The sequence below is a fragment of the Lipotes vexillifer genome, unplaced genomic scaffold (assembly GCF_000442215.2).
Source record: "Lipotes vexillifer unplaced genomic scaffold, Lipotes_vexillifer_v1.1 scaffold170, whole genome shotgun sequence".
Lineage (NCBI taxonomy): Eukaryota > Metazoa > Chordata > Mammalia > Artiodactyla > Lipotidae > Lipotes > Lipotes vexillifer.
In genome coordinates this window covers 980,168-990,963 of record NW_006772326.1, presented here as the reverse complement: position 1 = coordinate 990,963, position 10,796 = coordinate 980,168, and the positions used below count along the sequence as shown (strand labels likewise).

General features: G+C 42.7%; 1 protein-coding gene across 1 annotated transcript in view; it reads right to left on the bottom strand.

The window, feature by feature from the left end:
* The window catches only part of LEMD3 (LEM domain containing 3), a 65,564-nt gene extending 55,533 nt beyond the window's left edge, over window positions 1-10,031 (bottom strand). Inside the window, exon 1 of the mRNA XM_007447384.1 lies at window positions 8,462-10,031. Coding sequence (XP_007447446.1) covers window positions 8,462-10,031 — 1,570 coding nt within the window. The remainder of the gene's footprint in view (window positions 1-8,461) is intronic.
* Between the last annotated feature and the right edge of the window lie 765 nt (window positions 10,032-10,796).

Below are 10,796 nucleotides of genomic sequence, written 5' to 3'. Positions count from 1 at the left end.
CACGACCCCGTGTCCCCTGCATCGGCAGGCGGACTCTCAACCACTGCACCACCAGGGAAGCCTCTGCATGTTCAACTCTTTTTTAAAAATTATTTTTGACAGTGATGCTAATAAAGAATATTAATTAGATCAAATTTTATGTATTTTTTTAACTATCACTTTTGTGATGCAGGTTAAAACATGCAGTATTAAAACAGCAAAATCCAAATATACTGCTACTGGTTCACTTTAAAATCTGTTAAAAATAAACTCTGAGTATGAAAGCCAAAATATAAAGTTATGAGAAAATAAAAAAAATAAAGTTATGAGACAATACATGTTATAATTTCTACAATTAGTATTGTGCTGGATTCCCAAATTAAATAGTAGCAATTTTTAGTGTATAACAAATTAATACAGGATTAGAATAAAGATATACCATTAGTAATATGCTTTTCATAAAGAAGTTACTACTACTTGCTTACCATATATTTTACAGATTTCCAAAAGTTTAAGGTATACTTCATTATTTATTTATTTATTTACTTATTTGATTTTTCGCTGCGTTGGATCTTCGTTGCTGCACATGGGCTTTCTCTGGTTGCGGCGAGTAGGAGCTACTCTTTGTTGCAGTGCACATACTTCTCACTGTGGTGGCTTCTCTTGTTGTGGAGCATGGGCTCTAGGCTCGTGGGCTTCAGTAGTTGTGGCACGTGGGCTCAGTAGTTGTGGCTCGTGGGCTCTAGAGCACAGGCTCAGTAGTTGTGGCGCAGGGGCTTAGTTGCTCCGCAGCATGTGGGATCTTCCCAGACCAGGGCTCAAACCCGTGTCCCCTGCATTGGCAGGAGGATTCTTAACCACTGCGCCACCAGGGAAATCCAAGGTATACTTCATTTTTATACTCTTATAATCTAAATATCTCTTTGCACTGACGTTATAACCTCTTTGCTCTGAGGTTCCTTTTATTTATATAAAATATTTTTCAGATAGGTAAATATATAGAATGATTAGTGAGCGAGGAGAAGCTATTTTAAAACTTCTTAACTCTACTGAGGAATCATAAAAATATCTAATTTTTTAAAACATCCCTGAAATTACAGAATGCTTCATTCCCATTTAAACAAATAGACGCATAGGGAAAATACATTCAAAGCTTTTTTAAAAGATGCAAAAAAAGGGAGAACAAATGTACTAAAAGATTTTTACATCTTGAAAATGAACAATGGAAAACCTAAATTTTAAAGTGGTAATGCAGGGGACTCCCCTAGTGGTCCAGTGGTTAAGACTCTGTGCTTCCAACGCAGGGGGTACGGGTTCGATCCCTGGTCAGGGAACACCATGTGGCCAAAAAAATAAAAATAAAATAATTAAAAAAAAATTTTTTAAGTGGTAATGCAAATCAGAAGACCACTATCCCCACCAGTTTTGAGACTATGCAAATCTTTTAAAAATTAGAAATAGTATCATATGCCTTATAGTTTTACATATTATATAATTTGTATTATATTATAGCAGACTGCCCTCTTCATATATCAATGAATTAATTAATCTAAAACCTTATAGAAGGATAAACAGCTCCACATGATTCCTAATCGTCAAGTGAGTACAAATTTGTACTTTCTTGTACTAACGTTGTTAGGTTTCAAAGATTATCCTTGGCACTTCTAGGATTTCATGCATTAAGCAGCTTCACCCATCCATATCTTTCATAATTTCCTAGATAATAATAATAGTGGAGAACATATACAGAGCCCTTATGTACTTGCACATATTAAAAGGCAATCTAGCAGGGTGGTTAAGTGCCACTCTCTGAGTCCAAATACTGCCTCTGCACTCATGACCCTAGGCAAGTTATGTAACTACTCTGTGTCTCAGTTTCTTTACCTACAAAATGGGATAAATACCTGCCTTATGAAGATTACTTGACAATTATAATTGTTGAGGCTCAGTGCCTGGCACAAAATGCTACATAAGGGTTAGCTGCTGCTATTATTATTCCTATGTGTCATATGCTGAGTTGAGTATTTTACATGCATTATTTCATTTAATTCTCACTTAACTCTGTTTTACAGATGAGAAAATTGAGGTGTACAGGGGTTCAGCAACTTGCCTTTAATAAAAAAGCTAACAAGAGGAAGGGCCCAAATTCAAACCCAGGTTGCCCCTTTAATGATCCAAGCCCTGATATCTATGCCAATGTTTCAAACTAGGCTCCATGAATACACTCATAGGGAACTTACAAGTTTTCACTCTTGATGATTTTTATTTTAAATTATGCTACAGATAAGTTTCAGATGAAAGACATTTTTACCTAGTAGATTTTAATTTCTTGAATCATCAGACTGGGATATGCAATCCCCTGGTATTCCCAGGAATATTCTTAGAGGTCTAAGAATTTTTTTGATCTTACAAAGTAGTCAACTTCTCACTCAGCTTTCATTCTTCAAGAATGAGGGCAACAACTACTTTTCAAAATCCTTATGCCCATTTCATTACAGATTCAAAGTTTTGACCTTTTGGCTAGTCTAACTACTTGAAAAAGTAAAACTGTAATTTTTTAAAAACTATGGTACCTTTTGCAGCACTCGGTCTTGTCTTTAAGAACAAAACACCCACACGAAAAGAAGAAACAAATATTAAAAAGGTATCTATTCCTTTAGTAAACAGTACTTTACTTTCACATTAAGCATCAGTCTCTCATCTTTAATCCAATTATATAATTACCATAGCCTACAGCATATTGCTACTTGAATAACTCAAAAAATAAGCCCCAAATAAACTCATTTTCTCTATGCTGCCTTCCCCCCCAAAAGATCCCTTTTCAACATCTCTAATTCCTGTCAATGGTATTACCGTTCTCTCAGTCATCCAGGCTCATGACCCTGTGGTCAAGAGAGAGAAATGAAAGAGCCTGTGCTTTTTTTCAGTGTACTCAATTCCTCCTGTAGGAACATTACCTCAAGGAGCTGTAATCTATCTGGCACAGTGGACAAACACAATTATAAACATGAAACAAATGCTATGAAGGATGCATAAGATCTTCTTTGAGTAGAGAATCATGGGCCAAACTCTAGGGTAAAGAGGATAGGGAGACAGAGAAGACATCCAGAGGTGAGACTTTTTTTTTTTTTTTTTAAGATGTTGGGGGTAATTAATTTTCACTGTGTTGGGTCTTCGTTTCTGTGCGAGGGCTTTCTCTAGTTGTGGCAAGCAGGGGCCACTCTTCATCGCGGTGCACGGGCCTCTCACTATCGCGGCCTCTCTTGTTGCGGAGCACAGGCTCCAGACATGCAGGCTCAGTAGTTGTGGCTCACGGGCCTAGTTGCTCCGTGGCATGTGGGATCCTCCCAGACCAGGGCTCAAACCTGTGTCCCCTGCATTAGCAGGCAGATTCTCAACCACTGCGCCACCAGGGAAGCCCCAGAGGTGAGACTTTTAAGAACGAATAGCAGTTAATAGAGAGGAAGAAACAACCTGCACATGCACAAAGGCACAAAAATCTCAGTGACATATTCAGTGAACATCAGAAAGTGTTCCAGAAAGTTCCAGTTTTCCAGAAAGTAAAGTGTGATAACAGGGACTGCTAAGAAATGAAGCTAGAAAGAGCAGGCATACTTAGATCATGAACAGTTTAGCCAAGGAGTTTACATTCTATCCAATGAGTAAGGGAAAGCCACTGAGTAATTTTAAGCATGAAGGAATTACTGCATTCTTGCTTTAGAAATATTGCTCTGACACTGAAAAACAGACAGGAAGAGCTACAGCCGAGAAGCACGGACAACTGTTAGAAGACTGCTAAATCAGTTCAGGCAAGAGACTAGCCTAGAGCAGTGGGGAATGGAGAGAGATTGAGTCAAAAGATAGGTAGCAGGTAAAACTACAGGATTTGGTAACAAGATAGACTGTGGTTTGAGGTTTGGTAGGAAGATGGAGGAAAGGAAGGAATCAAGGCAAATTCAAGGTTTTTAGCTTGAGCTCTGGGTGGATGGAAATGCCATTAACTAAAACAGGGAACAAAACAGGAGAAACAAGGAAAAGGAAGTAAAGCTGATGAGTACAGATGGTGTTAGTACTTCTGGTACATCCAGAAGAAATTGTCTAATAAATGGTTAAGTCTAGAACCCAAGAGAGAAAAATTTAAGATGAAAATATAAAACTGGGAGGTATTAGCCAGTAGAGTGGATGAAACTGCCTAGGAAAACTGTACAAAAGGATAAGAGGTCCAGAGACCACCAATATTTAAAACACAGGCAGACAGATAAATGAAAAGTAGAAGCGAGTGGTGATACAGAAGTTTGGAAAGGACAGAGTTTCACGAAGAAGGGAATTGTCAATGTATTGAATGTATCAAAGAGGTGAAGAGAAGAACTTTAAAGCTTCCCTCGGTTGGCAATTGAGTAACTGGTGACAGAGAGGTTACAGAGGAATGGATGGTTAAAAAAAAAAAAAAAGCTAAACTAGACAGGGTTTGAGTGAATGGCAGGGGAGGAAAGAGTAATCTTGACTGAGATGAGACTAAGAGCTAGAGAACAGAGGGTTAAAGAACATTTTCAAGATGGCAGAGATTTTAGCATTTTTATAGGGCTAGAAAGGGACCAGTGAAATGTGAGATTTTTAAATTATGCCTTTGTACTTAAACTTACTATAAGGAAAGTTACCCATTATACAATACTAAGTGAAAAAAGAAATGGAAGAATATGTATAGTAGGCTGTTACTTAAAATAAAATTCAGACTCTGTTTTATGCCTTTCAAGTTACTATCATTACCTTGTGTTAGCAACTACCTGAAATTCTTATTTGTTTAGTTGTCTATCTTCCCCCCTAGAATGTAAGCTCCATGAGAAGAGATTTCATCTGCCTTGTTCTCCACATATCCCTGCTGCTTAAAATAGTGCTTGGCACATAGCAGGCACTCTACTGTTGAATGAAAATGTGTATGTGCACACACACATACATATATATGAATGCATGTATTTACATGAAAAGCATAAAAAAAGTTCTAATTTATTATTTGAACTTATTTATGCCAGGGGTGAGTGTGAGACCAGGAGCAGAGGTAAACAATACTGATTCATTTTTTGCTTCATAGATCTCTATTCAAATTTTCTACAAAAATCATGTCTTTTGTAACTGAAAAACAACTTTTAATAATGATCAGATGAGCCTAAGAAAGTTAATCTATTCTGCCTCTCTATTTTCTTTTGGTGGGTTGTCTTGATCTAATCTGACTGAAGGCTGATCCTTGAGCTGTTTTGGTAGGGCAGTTCAAAGTCAGAATCTTAAACCTTAGAGCTGGAAAGAACGTAGACAACATCTAAGCCAACCCCCTAGCTTTACAGATAAGAAAGCAGACACTCATAGTAATTTAATAAAAGGTAACTTAATTAATAAAATTAGGGTACTGATGAGAAGTTTTTAAAGAACAAATGATTAGGAACTATTTAAAAGGCTAATCTATTATATGCTATACATAATTTAAATGATAACTAATGAAAGCTTACTAAAGCTTATTCTCACATATAACCTACAGTCTTCTGGTGAAATTATTACTCAAAGTAAAACTATTTCCTTAAGCACACTATTTGACCAATGAACCCTACAGTTAAGCACTGGCTAACCATTATAATATGACAAAGGATTCAGAATACACAAATATAGGGAGTGAGGTTATTCACCGTTACGTGTGCAAACTAACTGAACTAACAGGCACTTCTTTCTACCAGGATACACAATAGGTCAAGTATATATTACATTTAAGGATTGATCACACTTTGACTCAAATGTCTGTATCAATGTCTACAATGTGTATTTAATAGAATTTAATAAAAATTAAATTTTGAATAGGTAAGTAATACACTACTAAGTATTTAGGGAAATGACTTAACTATTTCTCTTTACATATATACTGTAGTTTACCAGGAATACAACAAATTTTATCTAAACTTCTGAATATCACTTTGAACTTGTTTACAAACTATCTCATTTGATCCTCACAACAACCCCATAGACAGCAGAAATTATTACTCCCATTTAATATATAAGAATGAGGCTCAGAAGTTAACTTGACTAAGGTCATATTGACAAGTCCTAGGACCCAGATCCTCTACCTCTTAGCCACTGTTCTTTCCATCACCCAAGCTACCTCATATTTACCATTTATTAAAGGGCAAACCACTTTATAATTTCCTTCCTTCCACAATGGTGGAGGTGGGGAGGGCAGGTACCTAAGCCCTAGCAATCCTATCCCTTTCTATTCCATTTGAAAGTTTGGTACGTAAGAAAATATTAGCCATTCATCTTAATAGTGACAAAGAAAGATGTGACAAGTCAACTTAGTTGAGAATTGTGCACATCAGTAATTCTGTATGAAATCCTACCAAGTATTCAATTATTTCCTTAATTCTAATAAAAGTATCCTCTTGTTTAGAAAGCTCTCTAGGGCTTCCCTGGTGGCGCAGTGGTTGAGAGTCCGCCTGCCGATGCAGGGGACACGGGTTCCCGCCCCGGTCCGGGAAGATCCCACGTGCCGCGGGGCGGCTGGGTCCGTGAGCCATGGCCGCTGAGCCTGCGCGTCTGGAGCCTGTGCTCCGCAACGGCAGAGGCCACAACAGTGAGATGCCCGCGTACCGCAAAAAAAAAAAAAAAAAAAAAAAGCTTCCTATTAGAAAGCTCTCTATAAACAATACCCAAAGTAGTATGGGCTTAATAGTTGAAAAAAATCTGAAACCAAATCTCAGTCCTATCACTCACTAGCTATTCAACTGTGGGTACATTTCTTAACTTCTTTGAGTCTCACTGTCCTCATCTCTAGAGTGACGATGACACCATCTACCTCTGTGAGGTGTTGAGCAGATTGAGTGATAATATGTGCAAAGCCTTTAGTTCTTAGAAAAGGGCCAGAACACACCAAGTTCTGTTGGAGAAACAAACATGCAGGAAGGCACTGCTCATGGGTAATGTCATTTATGTGAACTTTACTAGTATAACTTCTAGTGTGACCTTACTTCTTGTCTCTCTCCAATATCTGGGGCAGGATACAATATATCACTCTTGCTCCCAGGGTACCAATTTACAGTGTGTGCTGGATTTCAGCCCTCTTCTAAATCCTCTAGTTAAGGAATATCATAATCTATTATTTGACTATCTTAGAATTGGCCATACCAAACCAAAGCTTACACTATTTTCACTCCACTCTTTAAGTCTGCTAACTGCATCATTCACTATTTTGAAATAAAATAAGAGTAAGCCAATTTTATAAATACAAATCATGATACAGCGAATTCATGTTGGGTGAAAAGGGCAGGAATTTTCAGGGGGCAGGGGGAGGGGAGAAGGACCTAACATTGAGAAATTATGTATTCAGCACTCCATCATGCACTAAATTTACTTTCTTTTAATCTTCCCAGGCATCATTCTAATCAAGATTAGCATCTTTTACAGATTTTGCAAGGGAAGCTTAAACCCTGGCTCACTCCCCCTTGCTCAAGGTACTATAACCTACAGGAAGGCTCTTGCTCAACTCAAGGCCTTTCCTCCTCCTCTTGTAATCTCTGCCCAGAATGCTCTCCTGTCTCCTACAAGGCTGTCGCCTTCTCCTGCTTCAGGGCTCACTTCAAATAGTTCCTACTCTCTCTATCTCTAAAGTAGAATACACCAGTTACTCCATCCTTATTTCCTTCATAGAAAACAAAGCCATCAGTATTCATCTTCTTCCTGTGTTGAAGGACAGCACAGATGATGCTGGCTTAATGAATGAGTGAACACACCTGCCTACAGACATTTAGCAAGTAAAAGGCAGGGCCTGGAGACCAATCCAGATTAACCTGACTGCAAACCCCTGCAGTTCCCTACCACTATTTTTTTTCACTGGTGGAAGGGGAGGTGCTTCGGGCTGGGAAGAGGCATGCCTTCCTACTTTCTATCCGTATTCATTCACTTTAAAGAAATTACAGAACTACCTACACATATACTTAATACTACAAAACATTTAACCAAAATTTCAAGAGATCTTACATTGCCTTTTAGAACCACAACTCAATTTGGGAAAACAAAAACAAAAAAGCCCACTGCGTTTATGATGCCCCTGAACAATCAAAATACCTCCAAACTGTTGAGTAATTGGATTGGCATCTCCACATATGGTTATTTAAGGCCAAAAGAAAATTTAAGTCACACGTATAAATAAATGCATTTTACTAACAGACTTGCTTGTAATATTTTGTTCTTTTATAAGATGTTCTGAATTTCCCAATACTTCATACAGAAAAATCTTAAAACCAGCCATGGGATTATCATTCTTATCATGGTAATCATGTTCTTTCTTAAAGAAAGATGATACGAATGCACTCCATCTGTCGTGTTTCACTATTAAACCATGTTCTTGCAGACAGAAGTCACCTCGGTAAAACGCCCAGTGCGGTGAGAGCCGACCACTAACAACATTCCCTTTGTTGCCTTCCCCACGCGGTTTAATACTTACTGCTGAGTCCTCCATCCTCGGAGACTCCTGTCCCTCTCATTCCTAGGTAAGTCAGTCCCAATATGAGGAAAAATAGGCAGGCAGCAGTTAAGAGAAACATGGACAAGTAGTGGGCACTGAAACCCCCAGTTGGGGACACCTCCTCCCGTTTAAATTGCTGGAGAAGTTCCTCCTCAGGTTCGGAAAGCTTCGGTTTGTTATATGTGTTCTTCAGGTAGGTATGATTGGAGCCCGTATGATTGGAGTGATTGATCCTGAGTGAACTAGAGGCGGCCACCGCCGCACTGGGAGGGAGGCTGTTGGGAAAAATCCTGGGGGAGTCCACGCCGAAGGCCACACCGCCGATATGATTATTGGTTTTAAGAAGGGAGCCTGTGGACGAATCCAAGGTTGAGTCCACGTCCGCGAGCGGTGGCTGCAGGAGAGGGGCCAGTTTCTTAGCGTTAACGCGGTATCTAGGAATGGGGCTGGAGTCCGGGGGATCAAACCCTCCTCCCTGCTCCGCCGCCGCCGCCGCCGCCGCCGCCGACGACGACGACTCTTCGACGTTTCGGCTCCTGTCTAGACTCCCGGCGGCCGCCGCCCTGTCATTCATCTTGATTCCGCCCCCTCCCTGAACTGAGGTCTCCAGTCGGCCGCCGGCCGATTTCGCAGGCAGGGGAGAGAGAGGCTTACTATGGCCCCGCCTGGGCCGATGCCGGGAAAGGGAGTCGTCCTTCAATACCTGTCTGCTGGAGGCCACGTCGTCGTCCTCCTCTTCTTCCGAGTCCGAATAGTTCTCCCGGCAGCTGTAGGGGAGAAGCCGGCTGCCATTCACGGTCCGGCCGGACCACAGCGGCTCCTCGGCCTCCGGGTCCCTATCCTCGCCGTCCTCTCCCTCCTGCTCCCCGTCGTCCGCCGCCCCATCTCTCCCCGACGGGCTCTGCAGCTCGGCAGCCGCCGGCCTCCTGGCCCCCCACCACGAGTGGGGCTTCCTCCGCTCGGCCGAGTTGCTGTTAGTCACCTCGCTGGAGGCCAGGGGCGCCGACGTCGGTTTGAGCCCGCGATACTGGAGCGGAGCCCGGTCTTTCCTCCCGCCGCCGCCCCCGCCGCCGCCGCTGCCCCCGCCGCCGCCGGCCTGGTCCCGGGGACTGGCCTCCACGTCCGACTCGTCCGAGCTGAAGCCCAGCAGTACTTTGCTGCCAGCCGTGGGGGCGGCCGAGGCGCCCCCGGGCCCTCCCAAGGGGCTCTCCGGGCCAGAAGCCGAGATCCGGCCCAAGCCTCCAGGAGTCCGTAAGTAGGAGAGGTCGCCTGAGACCTGCCGGACCCCCATCCCCACGGCCGCCGCCGCTGCTCCCGCGGCGGCGACCGTGGCGGTTGCCGTGTTATTGTTATTACTGTTCCGCGTCTTGGTGCTGCGGCCCCCGGACCGGTGCTGCTGCTGCTCTTCCTCTCGAAGCTTCTTCAGCTTCTTGAGGTAGACCGGGCGGGTGCTCTCCGTCACTGGGCCAGGAGATAGGCCGTAACGGCGGAGCTGAGAGAAAAGCTCCTCATCCGAGAGCTGTTGAGGCGCCGAAGCCGTCGCTGCCGCCATTTTCTCTCCAGGGTGTTTTACAAGCTCCGCGCTACCGGAAGTGACGCGCCGCCCTAGACCCTGAACTAGACCGGACTGCGTCGCCCTCCCAGCGCCACTGGCGCCTTGGCCAATGGGAGGCGCGGGAGGAGCTCACCTGAGCGGGAAAGGGCCACCTGAGTCGCGCGCGGCAGAGACTTCTGCGCTTTCACCTCGGGGTGCCAGCGCCTTCTTCCCCTTCCTTTCTGTCACCTTCTCCGGCTGTTCTCCGCCCTGCCCTTCCCAGCGCCTCTCCTGGGAACTGCCTCTGGCCAAACCACACCTTGACCTCTTCTTCCCAGGTTCCTGCCACCGGGCAGTAATATTGAAGGGAAAACTGAAGTTTATGGCAGTGGTTTTCTTTCGTCTTGATTACCGCTGCCAAGGGGAGCTTAGAGACTTAAAGAAATCCTGATGGCCAGACGATTGGTAATTTTCCTGACTCCTGGTTCCCTCTTTTCGCTTTGTCTTTCCGACTGACTTACCAAAAAAAAAAAAAGTGAGTTGCTCTCGCTGCTCATTTGAGAAGCCTCTCCTCTAACATTCCAAGGAAAAGATAGAGTAAACCAGCCCCGATACAGTTTTCTTCAAGAGTAATGGCTATTCGTTCCCTAGTTAGTTGTACGGTATTATCGTTTTTCCCCTTTTAAAATCTGATAACCTTGATAGGTCGTCGTTTTTGGAATTGAAAGAGCCAATCACATTATATGGCTGAAAAAAAAGAGAACGTGCCATCCTGCTTATTTG